The sequence below is a fragment of the Gopherus flavomarginatus genome, chromosome 9 (genome assembly GCF_025201925.1).
Source record: "Gopherus flavomarginatus isolate rGopFla2 chromosome 9, rGopFla2.mat.asm, whole genome shotgun sequence".
NCBI lineage: Eukaryota > Metazoa > Chordata > Testudines > Testudinidae > Gopherus > Gopherus flavomarginatus.
The window spans coordinates 76,274,084-76,294,273 of NC_066625.1; the positions used below are offsets into that span (position 1 = coordinate 76,274,084).

Below are 20,190 nucleotides of genomic sequence, written 5' to 3' on the forward strand. Positions count from 1 at the left end.
CTCTCAGGCTGGCAGAAGGATTTACCTCCATCTGTGATGTGGATAGAGTGGACGGTTGCAGAGGAAGAGAGAAGGAACTTCCTGTCTTTGCCGATTTCAATATGTTGCTCTTCATCATGACCAGCGTTCCAGGGTTCCAGCTCAGGATCCTGATCAGGACACGCTGAGGCTGCTTCTGCTGATAGAGATGAAGGGAGATGATAAAATTATCCTGGATTCACTCAAGGAAGAAAATGTTATATCTATGCCCTTGATGTTGTCATGCTCGATAAATTACATTCAAAGAGGATGCCTCTTCCCTGTAATGCAAAGATGTCCCACCTTGATTGGACTGTATTTGGGTCACGATAAAAGGAAAATGATAAGTTTGGGAACATAGTTTCATAGAATATCAGGGTTGGAAGAGACCTCAGGAGGTCATCTAGTCCAACCTCCTGCTCAAAGCAGAACCAATCCCCCAACTAAATCATTTTGTCAAGCCTGACCTTAAAAACCTCTAAAGGAGGAGATTCCATCACCTCCCTAGGTAACCCATTCCAGTGCTTCACTACCCTCCTAAGGAAAAACTTTTTCACAATATCCAACCTAAACCTCCCCTACTGCAACTTGAGACCATTACTCCATGCTCTGCTGGACTCAGGAAGCACAAAAAACCTTACTACCTTGCACAGCAAAACATCACTGGTCCCACCGCATCAAGATAGTGGTAGAGAAAAGGGGAGGATTTTGCCTTTAATGTTACAGCTCTGCCTGTCAATGTCCAGCCATAATGTGGGCAGTCTGCCACTAGCTGCACAAAGGTGTCTGCTCTGGGGAGCAAATGAAAAAGGAGAAAATAAGACCCAACCTGAACCATCACCTAAACACGAACTAATGCCAAACAATACCTGTGAGGTCTGGTAAACTTAAAGGGGGAAAAAAGCCATAAACTTCTACAACTTTTACTCTTCAGTTGGGATTGGAAGCATGAGTGGTTTAAATACCATAATAGCCAGGAGAGTTCTCAGGGAGATTCCAGTCTGACTAAAGCCAGGAAGAGCTCGAAATCTCATGAGAGAATGGTTGGCTTCATTATATCTTTCAAAAGAGAAGGATCCACCCTCCCGAGGGTTGCACATCATTGGTCTCCACACACATACATATCTCAACTGTGCTCATGTACTAAACCCAAGGGCATCTCAAGTTACAAGTATTTAAGATAAGATATTTCTCTGCTTTAATCTTACCCAACACATTAGCCCCATGTCTACTCTAGTTCAACAAGGGGTGGGCGTGTGTTTGTTTCATGATGACTAAAAACTTCCTAATTAAAGAAGATTGTTTAAACTCCCATTGTCCATGAACCCTTTCCCATTAATGGGAGTTGCAGGTTCTCAGCAGTTCTTGGAACTTCATCCAGTGTGATCAGTTTTAAGACTCTCTTACTGTCAAGATTTCTCTCACTGACATCAAGAAATACTGTGACAACTAGAGAGCTATATATTCTGTATTCTTTTGCCACTAGAAAACCAGAAGGACAATTGGACTTCTGTAACATCCTGAACAAAATCTGTCCATCTGCACTCACTCAGTTTCCTGTCAGATCCCAAATCAACTCCAACTCTTGAGAAAACAATAGAATTGGATCAGCCACTGGTTTGGTGTCTCTTAAGGACTGAGACTCCAAAGGACCAATTATCTAAGGTAGCAAGTGACATTTCATGTGTGCAACATGTGTCCTGGCTCTGGATGAGTTCTTTATACAGAAATGCAGGGATCGAGTCAAAGAATGCTAATAATTGTTGAGCGTGATTCAAACACTGAAAAACATCGAGGACTCAAATCAAATATGTGCACCAGTTCAAACTGGAGTGATTCCATTGGTATCAATGGTATTCCTCCCAATTTACACTGGAGGAGAAAAGATCAGATTCAGGCTCTTGATCTCTACTGGGAGATGTATAGAATTAATAAGAGTAGCCTGAAAAAGAAATAATTCAGGCAGTAGATAGAACCTGCATTGTAAGCAGATGCCTGAAAATAACACTAATTTGAATAGACAACAGTCAAAAGAAAAGATCAAGGGTTCTAGGAGGGACAAGAATAATTGGATGTGTGCTCACATCGAGATTATAAAAATCAATCACAGACACTGACATTTGAGTCAAATGTAAAGGTGTAAATCTTCCAAACAGGCTAAGTTGGATGGGTAAAAGGCAGCTCATTATTACTATTTATTTATCGTGGGTGCTTTCCCAACATTCAAGAAAAGACAGCACCAGCCCTGAGGAATTCATAGTCTAACGACAGGCAGAGAAGTAGACATAGGTTAGGGGGAGGGGATTTACTCTTATGACTTGGATTTAAATTAGCAAAAGCCAGGATAATTCAGAGTTAAAGGTCCAAGCTCCTTTCTTAACCCATTCATACCAGGAGCAGTGGAGAAACTCTACAATCCAATCCTGTGTTCTCCAGCAAGACATCCATTGCCAGCCATAGAAGGACTGAAACAGCTAAAAGGGTTAACAGGTTCTCTAGTACCCATTTACTTTATCATAGATGAAATGTCAGCCTTATCTATGAATCTCCTGGTCTTTTTGCACTCAGATGCCAGTTCCCCTTCAGGGTACTCTGCGGAATTAGCTATACTTTCTTTTGTGCCTAAAATTCCCTAAGCACAGTAATGGCAGTGTACCTTATGTTGTTGCTTAGTGTTGGCTTTGGGGGTTAAATTAGGGGGAATTTTAAAAAGTCAGAAACAAATCAGCCACTCTTAGAATATAGAGAATACCACAGTGAGGAGAAATGTAGCTTGGAGAGGCTGAACATAATGCATGAAATGCTTTTACATTTATCAGCAAGACCCAAAGAAGGACCGAGGAAGCATCCTGGGACAGGACGGCTTTTTGCTCTCCCCATATTTTCTAATGTTCTAGCCATGAGGGCAGAGCTAGGACAATGCAATAAAATGCTCAAAGCACATCTCAGAATGACAACTCTTCGGCTATTTTATAAACTTGACTTATTCAGCTTCTTCACTTCACGTAGCATTTTCAACTGCTTAATAGTTTTCTCCTTTGCCTTTAACGAAGCTGCTCTAAACTAGGGAGGCTGGGGAACGAATCCCATTATGTATTTCCCCACATTGCTTGTGCTATAAGCTCCCTGCAGACACTGGATCAAGGACTGAAAAGACACCTGACCTACAGCTGCACTTTCCCAAATTAGAAATACTGTTGTTATTTAGATACCTTCTGCTGGCTGGAAACTTACCGGTGCGTACAGAAGAGATTACAAATAGAAGAGAAACAAAACTGATGACCAGGTCCATCCTGGGAAGGGAGGCTGCTTTCAGTATCCTTAGTTCTGTGGAGACCTGTGACAAAGAACACCAAGACAGGAATTAGATCTTTGTCAACTCAAGCATATTTTAAGCAAAAAAGTTACACATGACATGGAGAAAGGGTTATAGTCTGTTTTCTGACTAAGCAGGCCTTCACTTTTCACCCTTCTTGACTTGTTAGAGAAGAACAGGAAAACAAGAACACCCGCCACCCAACATATTCCCCTTTGTTAGGTTTAATATTCAGATATTCAAACATGTACACAGAAGGAAATCACAACATGTGACAGGAAACCTCTTAGGAATGCAGTATAAACACATATGGTATCAGGACTGTGGATGGCTGCATACTCACATGTGCAACCCTCCTCCTCCACCCACCCTCAACCTCCCCCTCAAAAATGAAAACAACACAGGATCAGATTTTCAGAGTGGCCTCAATGTGAGTACCTTAAAGCGTATGCCTGTGTTCTCACAACCATGTTATGTGCATCCCAAAATTCTGACCTGTGGTCACAGTTGCAGTTTTGAAGCTGCACCTTCTGGACTTTTGGGTGCTCAGTCACTCAGCCACTCCAAATTGCAAATCTGGGAACAAAGCTAAAGGATGCTTTTAGAAATTTCCCCCCTGAAGATCTAGCTTCAGTGTCATGAAATTTAGATTTGGAGTGGGCTGGAGTGCTGTCTTTAAGTAATCCCACTGTGTCTAGGATTACTGTGATTAAAGTCCATTTGCTAAAAGGCCTGATTATGCAACTCTGCCTCATGCTGAGGAGAGTTCATGGACATGAATAGGTCAAAGGTTATGTATTTCTGTGCATACTACTTATGTAAAATGTTCACTAGTATGTATTTGTAAGGTATTGTTTAAAATCCATATTCTTTAACCAGTATAGTCCTTGGAGCCATTACATTTCATTGTGCACTTCTGTAGTGATGGACTTTTAAAGAAACTTGTTTGTAATCCGTATAATGGTTATAACATAATACAGAGTCACCATATCATTGGACAGATTGCTTATTCATCTGTTATATCCATAGGGTTCTTCTGTATGTCAACTAACATCAGTTTAGGCTCCTCTTTGTATTTATCTACATTTGCTTTTAAAGTCACTGATAGTTGTGTGAGCATCTTGAGGGCAGTCTCTTCAAACACAATGTTTGGTTGTAAATAAGACCCTTAGGTTCTCTTCCAAATTAAATAAACCTCCTTATGCAGACACAAGGAACCTGTTCATATTGCAAAGTAAAAGAGTGTCGAATATTTGTTTAGAAAAATCACATTGGTTTGGAATTATACAGGTAAAAACAATAAAAGATAACTCTGGGGAGCTCCAATTTCTTACCTAAGAAAACTTCAATTATTGTACTTATCCTCTTGTAATTAAAAAAACCCCAAGATTTAGTCTGGAACAAATTCCACAGCTGAAATAAATACAGGAGGTGTCTGTGCTTTGCATGTAAAAGGTAAAATTTTAATTACAACTACTTACCCAGAACATATTGCCATGAAATTTGGGGCATTGTATTAAAAGTAGCATTACAACCAAATTTATCAAGAATAGGGTGACCAGATGTCCCGATTTTATTGGAACAGTCCTGATATTTGGGGCTTTGTCTTATATAGGCACCTATTACCCCCCACTCCCTGTCCCAGTTTTTCACCTTGCAGTCTGGTCACCCTGGCTAAGAAACATCCCAACAGGAAATAAGTTTGCTTGTACAGTTGTAGGGCATGGTAACATGAGGATTGCTGGTCACATGGCTCATGCCCACTGAGTGAAAGCACATTCTATCCATGAGTGACAATACAGACAGCATGCCACATGATACTCAGTGATAAAAGGGATATTGCAGGATAGTAGAGAAAAAGCAATATACACGGTAATAGTGTTGGTCTGAATTTTGTCATCAAACCTTCCCACCCAACTCCAAAAAAAAAAAAAAAAAAAAAAAGGAAGCCATTTTCATCAAAATGATTTGAAGAACATGCCAACTTTGACAAAATTTTGTTAAAAAGATGAAGTAAAAACATTTCAATAATGTTGAAACATCCTGTTTTGGCATTTTCAGTCTCAAATACTTTGATTTTTCATTTCAAAATGACTTTTCCAAATGAAATCGTGATTTTATATAAAAACAGTTTGAAGAAAGTTAAAAAGTCAAAATTAAAATGAAATGTTTCTGTTTTATCAAAATGAAATGTCCCAGGTGTTTAAAAACATGACTTTTTTAGAATTTCATTTTTCTGGAAATTAAAAAAAAAATTTCATTCCATTTTGGAACTGGTGAAATTTCAAAATAATGGAATTTCCTGCAAAATGGAAAATCTATTTTCTGCCCAGCTCTACTCAGTAATGGCTTAATCTCTGAATGATGTACATTTTCAGTGAGTAGTAACTGTTCAGTAGGATTGTGGTCAGAACTAAGCAGCATGCGTCTGACCATTTAACAGTGTCAACATTTTATAAGCTAACAATGTTATAGTAAGTGTTATTGAAGTACCACAGTGACCATTAAGAAGTCAACATCTGTCCACCGTTATTACACAATCTGATTTGAAATAGGGTAGGTATTGTCTATTTTAAGTATAAGTACAAACTGTGCTGTTGTGATACCGCAGTACAGCGGTGCATGTGAAAGCAACTTTGTAACGATGACTGAGGCACATCAGTTTTGTTTGAAGGCATACATTTTCTAAAATGAATGGTTTGGTCTTTCATTTATAACACATTGGTTAGATACAAAAGGTATGAAGTTTGACAGTGATAGCATGCATTTTCTATCTCATTGTTGGGTAGTAAAGAAATTTCTTTGCCAGAATGCAAGGACAGTTGTCACTTCCTCTGACCATTGCTTCCTTTGGAGGCAACAGCTATGATTTACTGCAGGCCAGTGCCAAATGGCTTTGTCCTCAAGCTTGCACAGCATGGTGTGGACCAAGAATACAACAACATTTAAAATATAGATATTTTTGGAGATGCCACTTGTGTTGGGCCCAAATAACTTCGGCAGAATCTAAACTGCTGTGGTTAAAACAAGCTCTTTCCTGTTCTCTGGCTAAATGGAAGGGGGGCTCAGTTCAGTTCCCAGTGTTCACTAGCACTGTTAGTACAAACTAGCATCCTTGTTGGATGTCCCAGAGAGGCCAAGGAGAACAAGTTCCACTCCCACTACAAACAGTGTCTCTGCTGGGCCAGATTTGAGTTACCCTGACAGATCCATGTGGGAAAAATACGGTTCCTGTTCTGGGGATAAACAGAAATTCTCAGGTTCCGTGGGTGTCAATTCAACACCTTTCACAAGTGCTGGAGTCAAACAATTAAAAAAAAATTAAGAAGGGGAAAAATGACTCTTTTCATTCATGCCTTCCGTGAGGGAAGGTTTCAGAATAGTGCCTGCTGCAAATGGGTTGTTTTGTTTGCTTAGAGTCATGTGGGAATAAAGCAATCAAGCTACAGCTTACTTGAACAGACGCCATATTATTAAGTTCAACTATGATGTAATAATTTCTGTCAACAAATGGCCACATATATTCAAATATTCTGAAAGCGTAAGGGCCGTGAAAGAATCCTTCTAAATAAATCTTGAATGTTTCTCAAACTCCATCCGCAAATTCTCTGTTGGGTGAGAAAAGTTTTTTTCATTTAGCCATTAAAAGCCACCTGGCAATTGTGAGTGGGAGTCATATCCCTACGTCTGGCAAGACACACTCTTTGGAAGGATCCAACAGCTGGGAATCGTTTCAAAAAGAGTGAATATTAGCAGGCAATGCTAAAAGTAGATACAGGAAGCCATTAGTCAGTGCTTAGACGGCTGCTACTGCAGGTGTCAATAGTCATAATGCACTAGAAAGCATTAAAGAATTCTGTAAAAAGGAGCCCCCTGATCTATCTAGTTCTTCGTAGTTGTATGCTGAAGCAGACAGAGAACAGATGGTGCTGAGGGGAAAATGTAAACATACATTTAAAGACAGCTTGAGATTTAAAAAAAAATTCATAATGAAATCATAAAAGTGTGGGCTTCCTAAAGTTCCTCAGTCAGTGGGGCATAGGTTGGGGAAGGGAGAATTACTCTTCTCCTCACAGGTACATCTCGTGGTTGTCAAGGTAATAGCCCAATCTGACTGATGACTACAAAGAACATTGAAAGCCATTGTGCGTTACAGATGTCTTTGGTGCTATTAAACGGGTAACAATGTAGAGGGACATGCTCAGTTGAAAGAGAAGCCTGTAATCTCCACACTAACTAGAAAGTGGAAAATGGGCAGAAATGGCAAGCATTTAAACAGGAGCACTCCCTTTCTTTTCTCTCCTCTCACAGTATAAGGGGTAGGATGCTGGACTGGGACTCAGGAGATTGGGGTTAAATTTCTAACTCAGTAACAGATTTCCTACATGATCCTGGGCAAGTCACTTAGTGTCTCTGTGCCTCAGTTCCCCTCTGTAAAATGGGGATAAATGACATTTCCTTTCCTCACAGGGGTATTGTGAGGATAGTATTCATTACTGATTATGAGGTATTCAGTTATTACACAGAAGTACCAAGATAGGTAGATAGTTATTTAGTAGCTTAGACACCCTGGCCAAGATTTTCAAAGGTGACTCATGATTGTGGATAACTCAGATTCTGGGAGCCAATATGATATACCTGGAATGGGGCTGATCGTTAGAATGTGGGTCCTCAACACTTTCTGAAAATGAAGCTCCTTTAGGATGTCTGAAGGTAGGCATCCAAAAATGGATGGTGACACCTGAAGTCACTAGTAGTTACTTATGAAAAGTTTGGCCTATGGGCCTGAGCCTTCTCACACTGAAGTCAAGGAAGAACCTTTATAAACTAGAATGGAAGATGGACATGGGTATATAGTACCTTAGCTACTCTAGAATCTCTTTGTAAGATCGGTGGTCCACAGAGCAGATCTGCACAGAACAGTACACATACTTAAAGAGAGATAAAAGACAATGATTTGGTGTTTCTTTTGATGGAATTGCCAAGCTGAGTGATATCAGAGAGACAACATCACCAGATTGTGTGTCCCACTGCATGCTGTACTTGGTGAAAACTGGAGCTTTCATTGTACTTAGGAAAGATTAGTCTAAGCCCATGTTTAGATTTCAGTGTTTTGGTGGCCAGTTCAGAAGTGCATTGGAAGTTTCCTTGTTCATGTGCAAAGCGCTCTGGGCTGATCAGGAAACTGACTTCTGAGAAAGGAATGGGAGGTTTAATTAGCGCCTGTGCTGTCCTTTTACTGCCATCACACTTGATGACAGTTCACATTCCCTATGCTGAGAGAATATTGCTCTGTGCCTGTAACAGGCCATTTCACATCTTAACTCAAGCTGGGAAAACTGACTTGACAAGTACATTTGGCTTTCTTCACCTTGGATGCATCCGCCTTTCTTTACACTGACATTCCTGAGCTAGGGTGAACCATTGCACAGCAGGCTGCTCGTACATTTCTGTAGTTATTTAAAAGCCTTCATCCAGCCCTGCCGCCATGCAAACAAATATCCAGGGATTTCCAATTCAAATGCTTGCACAATCTTAACCCCATTACATAAATGCAGCATTGTTAAATCTTAAATGGTACTGTACATGAGTGTGATGTTGTTTTTGCCATCTGTACATTAGGCAGATTTTTGTGGCGAGGAAAGGGAAATGGGAACCAAATAAAGATGATGATCTTGAAGTAGAATAGTTGAACCAATCATTCTTTACAATTGGCTTAATTGAGCCAGAAACAGAACCTGACCGCTCTCTCTCAACCTGGATTCCCTATCAATTTATCCAACATTTTCTTCTAATGGGAAGGGGATTTAGTTCAGTTCCTTTCTATGTAATACTTACTGCAAGTTCTTTCATTCTGATTCCTCCAAGCAGATCCTGGGAGGTGCTGAGTGCTTTTATCTCCTACCAATTTCAGTGGAAGTTGAAGAAGGTCAGCACTTCATAAAAATCAGACCCACAGGCCTCTAAAGTTTTGGGCAGCATTTTTCAAAACACGTAGGTCATTTAGAAGCCGAAGTCCCACTTTCAAAAGTGATTTAGGCATGAACGAGGCTAGGTCTCACAAAGTCAATGAGACTTAGGTGGTTTTAAAATGTTTACCCTTTGCAAATAAAGGAGAAGGAAAGCCTTTGTGTATTACTCAGGAAGATGGCCAGTTGTCTCAGACTGGCAATTGGTGGCATAATGTGATGCACATATTGGCTGCATTTGGAGGTGGGTGCATTTACACATTTGCTAAAACGCAGCACAGGAATTTTTTGCAAATACAGCTAAATTCCCTGCACAAATGGGGCCAAGTTTTGAAGAGGTCTAAGCCAGCCTCTTGATTTGCACCCACACACTCATATATGCAGTTTTTAGTGCATGCGCCATTGAAATTTAGAAGCAGCTTTTGAAACATTTCTTTCTGGAATCCTGAGTATCCGGGTGGAGATAGTGTCCTTTGTTGAATGTTCATAGCTTTGGGGTCTCTTTAACCCTGACTGGAAGGAAAGTGTTTCCAGTAGTCCAATGGGATAGTCACACAGCACTACCCAGGGTTCCACACTGAGATGCAAAGATTTCTCTATTTGCTTTTGTGGCACTTTACTCTGTGTGTCTGGCTCACCTTAGCTCCTCACCTGTTTCCCCGGGACACTTGCCACTTGGCTTAATTTTGGGAGGAAAGGTATTCTTCAGAAGGTTGGGTACCTGACTCTCTTTCCCTCAGCTTCTCCTTCACCAGCTGTTAGCTTTAGACTGGGTTTAGGACTCTGCGTTATACTACTAGGATTCAGGATCTGGACCTGTCTGATATGATCAAATAAATCTCCAGGATAATAAAGAGCATGTACCATCAGTGATTTGTTCCAATGCTGGGGCTCAAACTCACAGCCAAATACCTCTTGCTCTTATGGCCTCAGAAAACTGAATTGGGTTATAACAGGAGTTCAGAAGGACTTAACAGTGCTGCTGGGAGGGTTCAGTCCTCATCTTGTCTAGATTTTAATATAACACTCATCACCTGCTTCCTTTTCCTCCAATGGCCCATAGAGTTCATCACATCACTTTGTACATTACCTTTCGAACCTCATTGAGATCTTCCTCAGTCTGGCTAATGATCCAGAAAGAAAGCTCTGTTACCTCTTGTTTTGGCAATGAATCCACTATCCACTCCTCTCCTCAGGCAGTTCCTCTCTGACCACCTCAGGTGTCCTACCTCACAGGCTCAAGCGATCAAGTCACTCAGACTGCTCTGAATCACATCAGCTTTGTAGCACAATGGCTTGGTCCCACGTCAGTGTCATGATGTTGCTGGACAGTGAGTATGCAAGCCATTCATCAGAGAGCAAGAATCTAGCCAACAAAACACTAACCTCAACATGTAAAAGTCTCTTTGGTTGTTTTAGCTGTGAAGTCTTCAAAGCACAGAACAGATATTAGTAATGTAGCCCTCACCTCCCTGGCCCATAACTTGTGCACATGTATCAAAAATTCAAAGGAGAAACAAAGCAGTAGTGCAGAATATGGGTCTACTCAGTGAAATAAGGCTTAGCTTCAATATGCAACACTCCCATTACATAATATACTGAGGAAAGAAGTGGAGGTAATTCTATAGAAGGACTAGTATAAAATTACCAATTTATCCAAAATAAATTCTATAAGGCTATCTGTTAACATGGATTTATACACACACATTGGAGACATATAGGTATGTTTATAGACATTACATTCACGTATAAAAAATTTATACACATAGTATAAAAATGATGTCAACATCTATGCATTAACATTTCTGATAGGACTAATTCCATCATTTGAGTCAGAATTTCACTCACCTCATTCAGTTTCAGTCAAGGGAGATGCCAAAAGCAAGATGGAGTCATGATGACCACACAGGGGGAGATTTTGAAGGCCCCTGGCCTGGCCTTTCATTCTGAACTATCTTCCCTTCCATTCAGTCTGTTTGACTCCCCCATTGAAGCTGAAATTGTCACACATTTAGACAGACAATTAACTGTTTCAATGGGGCTGAGAAACATGCTGCACCTTTGCTAAATCTTGCTATCCAACCAAGGCACCATCTGGGCCAACAGGACAGGAGCTCGTATAACATGGTGATGAAGATAAACAGACAAACAACCTATATTTTAACTGTGTGTCAATAAGAAGACAAAAATTCCTGTTTGCAGTGTTCATTGACAAACACCAGCAGATACATCAAGTCCCATTTCCCCCACTGAATTATGGGAAAGCTCTTGCTGCTCTCACTCAACACACTCATTCTGCTCCACAAGAGATCATCAAGTGCTTCATTCATGCCACTGAACTGCATATGCATTCAAAAAAAAATCATGCCAAGTGCATCTTCACATCTCTAGAAAATCCCTAAATTGTGTCCGTCAACCGCAGTGACAGAACTTCATTTGGAAAAGATAGAATGGGAATGAGAAGCAATCCTGCTGCATGCATAGGATGCACTTAAGTTCTTATTATAGTATTTAGGCCACTGGACGTCAGTTCTCTGATCTGAGCTGAGGATCACATGATCTTTAATTCACAATCAGTTTTATCTGTAATTTTAGTTTTTCCTTTTATATAGCTTTCCTGGGAATTTAGTGTTGATTGACAACTGAGGAGAACAGCACTCCTTGTATTCATTGAGCAAAGATAACAGTATTGCACGCTTCCCCATCACTGACCTGCCAATGATCTGAAACTAGAAGGATAACCCCCAGGGATGAGAAAATATTCTGAATGATGACACAATCCATTAGTTTTTGGCCTCAGCCAAAACTGCTAACAAAGTTGTCAATTAGTGCTAGTTGCATTGCTCATTGTTCTATGAACAATTGCCTCCTAGGAAATGCACTAAGGAACATGCCGTTTTATAAACAAAGAAAAAGAAATCAAATAAAAATTGCTGATTCATTTTTTAGGGTGCACAGGTTATCAGAATAGTCCCCTGGCATCTAACTCTCCATGTACTCTGCAGTCTTTAGACATAGGAAACACTAATTTCAATTTAAAACTGTAAAAGCCCTTGTCCAGCTTTTGACGTCTAGCACAGCATAAAATCTCAGATAAATCCATTCCCTCAGTAATAATAGGAACAAAATCATCACGTCATTTGTTTACATTGCAAGTCTACTCTAGTCAGCAGCTGACTCAGGAGTCTTTAGGTGAAGTCCTGGGCCCCACTGAAATTAATGGGAGTTTTGCCATTGACTTCAAACGGGAGCAGGATTCTACCTTTCCCCCTCCCTCAAATAATATCCTTTCCTTGTTGCATCCACACACCTGCTGGTTCAAATCAGGCCCATCACCAAGATCAGCAAAGCACCTAAAATGTGACCTTAATTAAAAAATGTCTAATACCCTGAAGGAGTTTGGAGAACATTTTACAGACAATCAAATCTAAATACATTTCACATTTTAGTCCAATTGGTTTTTAAAATTCTCAGCATTTTGGATTGCTGCTCCTCTCAAAACAGGTATTTACCTGCATGGTTTCAAAATTACCTCTCCTTTATTGTTATTATTGGTAGCACAATGTTAACCAAAATTTCAGTGCAGTCACTGCCAGATAAGTCAATACCCGGTTGTCAATACCAGTTGTTTCCCACTTTCCATTCAATGATATTATGTCTTAATTACTACAAGAAGCAGCAGTTTAAAGAAAAACCACAAAGAAAGAGCCTGTATGTGCCAGCAGTGGCCCAGATACTCTGCCTTACACAATCAAACTGCTATTGACATCAGCAGGAGAAAAGTCCACGTGAGCATCACCTGAGGACAACTTATCTCGATTCATATACTTAGGAGCCTTTAATCAAATTTTCTTGCCAGTAGAGTAGACATGATTTCACCAGTCATTAGCTACAGATAGAAACAATTGCACAACAGTTGTATATAATAAGCCTGATGAGAAAGAAGATATTACAAGATTATTGTGAGCTTATCTGTTGATGCACTTTGATTTTATTAACTTCAGTTCATCTAAGGAGCTGTGGCAGATGTTTTTTCTTGTTAATTTTGTGTTTTGTTTTTAAAGCAGACCTAGATTTGAATGGAAGTCATTGGATTCTGGAGTGCAAATTAAAGGCATAATGAAGGGTAGAGGTTGCCTACCTCTGATGGGGTTCACCTCCTTCCCTGGATACTGTGAACTTTTCTTTGCCAAATTTCATTCCTGACTCATATGCTTCCGAGGTGCAAATTTTCACCTTTGGAATGCACCGGATTGAACCAAATGGCAGGTATTTTCTGGTTTCCTTGGGAAAAAGTAGCCTTTAGGGCCTTTAACCCTCTCCCAACCTGACAAAACCATTCCATCCACGCATTACTTGAAAAACAAAGTTTTACCCACACTTTGTAAGATCAGAATATATTTATTAGTTATAAAAAATACAAATAAAAAATCAGCCTGATACAAACCCATAAAAACAACACCATCCAAAGTTACACCGTGAGTTGTAGGATTTGCCTGGCTGACGTTAAGCCAACAACAACGTAGCAAGATTAAATTGTCTGATTTCCCCAGCCACTCTGGAGTTGTTTTTGTACGTGGTTCAGATACAGAAAGAATCCTAAAACTCTGCAGAGTTAGCTGAACATTTGTATTCTCTCAACATCAAGGGAACGTAATGCTGTAGAAAAGCAGCTTTCTGATTAGCAGCTTGGTTAAGGATTTTAATCCAGGAGGGTCTGGCCTGTCCTTTATATCCAAGCATAGCAAAACTCCCTGAAAAAGGAGAGACAAAAAGAGTGACCCTCTGTATCACTGGGTTAAGGGAATAACCGTTTACTGTCATGACACAAACTCACTGCACAGATCAAGGAAACATTTTGGCCATCCCTTTGCTTGGATTACAGTAACATAACATTTTATAAAAACATAAGGAAGGAGGAAGGAGAGGAACAATGCCTGAGATAAACCACATTGAAGCAGTATTCTGATTGCACTGTCCTCAGGAATTTCAATTAACTGTAACGGAGGTCCCAGGTTTCAGTTAGTGGGACTATTGTTCTGTTGTCTGTTTTTAGATGCTGTTATTTTTTTATATCTGACTGGATGAAAATGGCTAGGGAATTTTGAATTCTTATTTTATTAGGTTAGATCAGTTTTCTCGGCTATGCCTAAGCTGTTGTTTCCTGTGTTGACTCCCCATAGACTGTGGGCTCAATCCTACTCATGCAACAGGACTATTAACGTAAACACTTTTCACGTGAGTAAGAGTTGCAGTTCCAGGCAACAAGATCCCAATCCTGTTCCCGCTAAGGTGAATGGCAGTTTTGACAATGGCTTCAGTGCAATCAGGTTCAAACCACATGCATTTAGAGGAAACGTTTAATCCCTCATTAACATATAGCCACCTCTAGAGTGGATTGTGCACTGTTAAAATAGCTGCCAGACAATGTCAGAGTTGTGGAGTCAAATACTGCATACAACTGAAGCATCAGGGGGAATTTTAATATAATTACCCAGATTCAAGTTTGTCATGGACATCTGGACTAACACCCTGGTGCTTCTGAAAAGCCAGTTCTTTGGTTTCTTATTTCATCCAAAAGAGAGAAGCAGCACACTGTCACCTAATAGTTCATTACTGACTCAAATAATGCTACCTACCAAACTACCAGCCCCTTTAGCTTCCTGCAGCAACATGGATTTTCATTAAGATAGGGGATTCTGTGTGAAGCATTTCCATTTCTTTCTACACCACCAGAGTAGTGATACAGAGAGCCACGGTGGAGGACAGAATCTGCATGTAAAGTACCCTGAACGGAGCTAATCAGGAAGGGTTTTTAGATCCCCAAAAAATTATAAAAAAAAAAAGTTTTCAATTTTCTTCAAAAATTTCTGTTTTCATCAAAAAACTAGAAACGTTTTGGTTTTCTACCAAAGACTGAAATTTTTAGGGTTTCAGTGGCTAAAAATGAAAATTATTTTCTGCAGTGTTAAAAAATAGCTGATCAGTAACTAAATTGAGCACAAAGGCACACCCACCCTCCTTGCTCTGAAGTGTATGCTCTCCACTTATTATAAGAATAATATGAGTGAGTTAACATGGCTACTTAAACCAGGCATCAGAGTAAGTTTAAATAAAATTTTTCTGGATAAGTACTTCACTGCTGTAAACAGATGCCAAAGAAAAAAAGAAGTGTGACTGAAAATACAGCCAACTCCAATTCTGACCTCTGCTTAAGAGGTATCAAACTGAATCACAGATGCCTGGCTGGCTGGCTGATTTTTTTATCAACTAAAGGAATTACTCTACAAAAGTGGTACTTGGCTGACCTTCTATTTTCCAGTAGGATTACTGTGTGGAAATGCGGCACCACCAGTACAGTGTGCACATGGCTGCTACATTCACACTAAACCTTTGACAAGAATTTCAGCTAAAATCAGCAAGAGACAGGAAATCCAAGATTAAGTCTGTTGGTCTGGGGCATGACAGCCTAATCGAGTACCTCTGATATTCTTGGACCTATGCAGTTCTTCAGCACAATGGTGGGAGGTACTTGGTTTCAAATTCTGTCCTCAGGTGCATGCATGCAACTACTTTTGAAGGAGAATTGTGTGCATTTGGGGGCGGAATTTGATCTGGAGGGCAGAAGCGCAGACGTAAATCTGGCTGTCCCTTCATTTGATTATTCTGCTCCCACAGAAGTCAATGGGAGTTTTATCTGCAGTAGCAGCAAGGTCAGGTGCTAGCTCACTTTAAGAAGGTCCGACCTTGCTATGTTTTCTAAGTCTGAAGAGAGCGGGTGTTTGACCTGCCTAAGGACCAATTAATGGTGTTAGGATTGGGCCACAGTTTTGTATCACTATATTCCCCCTCCCCTTTCCTTTTTGTTCCTTTACAAATATCTTTATTGATTTTAAAACAAGGGTATAAAACTCTAGATGGCCTGATTAAACCATTGATGCCAATGGAAAGAAATCCATTGACTGCAGTGGGCTTTGGATGTGGCCCCGGGAGGGCAACAAACTCTGGACAAACAACCAAAAGGCACTTCACCTTCCTTGCAGAAGTCAATCCACTGATTGGAAACTGAAGTGGTACTGAGGGTGGGATAGGTACCACAGCAAAGACAGTGCTAGCCACTTCTATTAAAGGGAATGATGGAAAAACATCTAGTCCAGATTGCAATCTAGTTCATCCAAAATTATCTCAAGTTTTTTGGTCTGGAAATAAGGCTGGAAAAAACTTTTCAGATCTGGGTTTCTTCATCTCCCAGTTGGGTTGTGACTACAGTGAGAAAAGCCCTTCTTACGTATTTGGTATTTTGGAATGTCTGCTTCTAGTCTTGGGAAGTGCAGAGGTGCAAAACAAAAAAACACTAAAAAGAACAGAGATCAATTGTCTGGTTTCAGTTTTGAGAAAAAGGCTCAACTTCTTATTTTTATCTGAACTGAAGGGGCACTTTATTATAGATTAGTTGATCACTGTAAAATGTCTTGCTACTGCAAATCATCTGCAGGAAATCAAGGTAAAAGTATAAGTAGGGTTGTCCAAAACTAGTGATTTTTTTCCATCGTGATCTACATTTTGCTCTCATCTGAACTTCAGGGTATTTTTCTTTCTCATTAAACTTAACTTCATGGCTAGTTTTTTCTCTGAAAACATTTGAATTTTAAAGTTGGAGTCTACTCTTTGATCTGAAACTGATTAATTTCCACTGGAAAAATGGGGCTTTTTGTTTTGTTTTTTGGAGTGAAAAGTTTACAAAATGTGGCTACTTAATGGTGAGACTGTTCAGTTTTAGATTTTGTAACAAAGAGTAAAAATTCCTCAAATTTCTGCCTAGCTCTGAGGCTCGAGCTTTTCAACATTTTTCCCTAGATCATATTGGTATAGTATATATTTATAAACTCAGAAGGTGGTGCCTGTACATTTTTGCTAGACAAATGCACTTTCCATTTTAGTCAAAGAAGGCATGGCAGTGTAATTCACATAAATATAGTCACCTTTTTTGTGGAAGACAATAGGCTTTGCAGAACCTAACCTTGTAAAAACAGACATTTCAGAGCTTCCCATCATTTCTGACCCGTCTTTAGAGCACACAAGAACAACCGAGCTGAAAAGAAGGACAATTATTATAGCACAATAGCATAAGACTATTCTTGCTAAGTGTCTGTTGCATCTTTATGCCCCAATTCAGGAAAGCACTTAAGCATATGCTTAAGTCCCATCAACTTCAATCACACACAACAATGCTTTAAGTTAAGCATGTGCTTCAATGCTTTCCTGAATCAGGGCTTTACCTTTTCAATGTCACCTTCATTTCATTCTGAACCAAAACAAAGCAAAAATGATTGTAAAAACATATCCTACATAGGGTGTTGATATCTACCCCCAGGAAAAATTCACTTGAAATACAATATAGTCCCAAACTCAAACACATTCATAACATCTGTATTTTCCATCTGATTCTCAGTCAAGTCTGAGGCTGGCTTCTAACTTCACAGATGCAATTTTGAGCCCACAATGAATTTCACCTGCAATGAATTATAGGCACAGTTGATAGCATTCAGGTGACTGACTACCTGTTTGTGCCTGTGAAATATGAACCCAGACCATGTATGTCTCTATTTGGGTTTGTGTGAGTAGATTATTTCATGTACTCACACATACATATGATGGCGTGTCCACCCCACACAAGCCCATGAGTGGTTACGGTGGTTAGCTGGGCCAATTAACTCCTCAGGTTGTACCTGGAGGAGGAGCCAGGGAGCAGGGATTAATTAGATGAGCTCAGCTGGATGGGAAAAAGGGGGCATATAAAGCCTAGTAGCTGACAGCAGCAGTCTGCAGTTGCTCCCTGGGAGAAAAGAGATGTGAGGGGCTGGCAAACCCAGAAAAGGAGGGAGAGTCACAAGAGGCCCAGGGAGAGACAGTTAAGGTCCAGGAGAGGCCAGATCTTGGCTGCTGAGTACAGGATCTGAGTTGGAACCTAGAATTCTACTCCTGAGAGTGGATCAGGGTTCTCCCACCAGCCACTACCGAAGTGGCTCAGACCAGGCAGTGGAGAACAGACTGCCTGGGACAGTTTGAATGGGAAGACTGATATCCCAGAAGGCAGGACTGTAGTGACCCGGCCAAAGGGCCAAGTCATGAAGAGGAAGCTGAAGCAAGTGGGGCTGCAGGGTGAGAGAGAATGATGGGTGAAGAGATCTTCAGAGGAGGGCACAGCACCCGGAAAGAGCTAATCCCCAGAGGGACCAGGAGGTGGCACCCCTAGCAGTGAATGGATCCTGTGACAATACACATGGGATAGCTCAGCAGTGTTTGTATCCATGGTCATGAACTGCTCGGAAATGCCTTGGAGTGAAAGTCTGTTTTCTGGTTATTTGACCTGCTTTTACCAGCAGCCAAGAATTTTTCTATAAATCTCTGCTGTTCCATGTTTATGTGGTGACACAGAAAACCACAAGGAATGTGGAACAGACACAGAGATGATTCAGCTCACTGCCGAAGCACATCTAAAGTAACAGAGCCGGCAGGTCAATTAACTGGCTTGCCCAAGACAAGTCCTGTGGGAGAGTCTGACACACCTCTGATTCTTCTCCATCAAAAAAAGCAAACCATCACCAGCAAGAATAAACAAACTCTCTCTTTTCAGCAATGGAAAAAAATGAGTTATCCCCTGCCAGGAAATTGCTGCCGTTTCAGTTGGACACCAGGGTAAGTTAATAGAACTGCAAATGTCATTGCAAAAGGCCTTATGTACCCCACGGTGGAAAACAAACTGTTAACTTAAATGGAACTGCCAGTTTTCCAGAAAACTTGTCTCCCTCTGCAGTCTGTGTAACCCTCTGAGAGAAGCATAGTGGTTTATTTTTTTTAATTTTCTGGAGAAAATCTGATTTTTGGAAAAGCTTCAGTCTGTCAGATTTCACCAGGCACAAGATCAGCTATGAAAAGTAGGTCATTTTCCTCTTTGTCTATCACCCACATGTTGCTACATGAATTTAAACTTTCAACACCCTGCTTACCTCTCTTCTAGAGACGTTTGAACATAATCAGTTATTGCACTGGCAGCATTTATAGCACTAACTGTGTCAAAGTGCCGCCTACTCACAACTGCGCCTGAACATGCGTCTAGCACCAAGAAGAATATCCCCCGGCTATTGAACAGGAAAATTTCATCATTTATCTGCAACCAAAATACAGGTTAGGATTAGCTGAAGCAGACTGTGGACAAATAGGCAGCTTTAAACTCTGGTCCTATCTCTTGTATTTGTAATTCCCTTCTCAGACAGGTGAGAACATCAAGCATTTATACTCTAAAATTTATCATTAATATGTAAGAGGTACCAACTCCTGAAGAGGTTTTCTCACTGGAGATAATGAAAAATAATAATTTTTCCTAAGTCTGGTGAGCTGTGTGCTATATGAAAATAGAGGAAGTTGGGGTCTGCCTCAATGAACCTAGGTTCTATATTAAAACAATAGAGTTGTGAAACACAATATACCCGTGGTCACATTTTCAGCTTACTTTTAATCAAGCCTCTGTTCACACAGGTGCATTTAAGGTCTGTTAGATGTCTCAGTATCTGGTTTAAAAAATGGTTCTTTCCCTGGACAACTTCAAATTTTTCAGTGGAAATTTGATTACTAAAAAAATGGTCAAGCAGAAATATTTTAAGTGGGGAAAGGCTGCCACCGGCTTCATGGGAGTTGTAGTTCAGGTACCTCATGCTCCAGTTCTCCTCAACAGAAATTTAGAACTAGGACTACTCAATACCATGGCATGGTATTGAAGCTCATGTAGTTCTCCATCAGGGAGCTACGTAACTATGGGTAAGGCTAAGATTTCATCATGGGTATTTTTAGTAAAAGTCCCAGGCAATAAACAACAATCCATGGAGG

The 20,190-nt window shown here is 40.3% G+C and overlaps 2 protein-coding genes across 5 annotated transcripts in view; both read right to left on the bottom strand.

Moving 5' to 3' along the window:
- The window catches only part of CEMIP (cell migration inducing hyaluronidase 1), a 141,185-nt gene that overhangs the window by 62,724 nt on the left and 58,271 nt on the right, over positions 1-20,190 (bottom strand). Inside the window, exons 2-3 of one of the 2 annotated variants that reach the window (XM_050967800.1) lie at positions 3,253-3,355; positions 26-175 (exon numbers count right to left, since the gene is read on the bottom strand). In XM_050967800.1, the coding sequence (XP_050823757.1) occupies positions 26-175; positions 3,253-3,310 (208 nt within the window). In that variant the 5' untranslated portion in view covers positions 3,311-3,355. Of the gene's footprint in view, positions 1-25; positions 179-3,252; positions 3,356-20,190 lie in introns of both variants that reach the window. The other variant, XM_050967798.1, reaches the window with a different exon arrangement.
- The window catches only part of LOC127058193 (cell surface hyaluronidase-like), a 64,529-nt gene continuing 58,086 nt past the window's right edge, over positions 13,748-20,190 (bottom strand). For all 3 annotated transcript variants that reach the window (XM_050967793.1, XM_050967792.1, XM_050967791.1), the window contains 3 exons: positions 19,314-19,474; positions 17,286-17,395; positions 13,748-14,057 (listed from right to left, as the gene is read on the bottom strand). In XM_050967793.1, the coding sequence (XP_050823750.1) occupies positions 13,903-14,057; positions 17,286-17,395; positions 19,314-19,474 (426 nt within the window). In that variant the 3' untranslated portion in view covers positions 13,748-13,902. The remainder of the gene's footprint in view (positions 14,058-17,285; positions 17,396-19,313; positions 19,475-20,190) is intronic.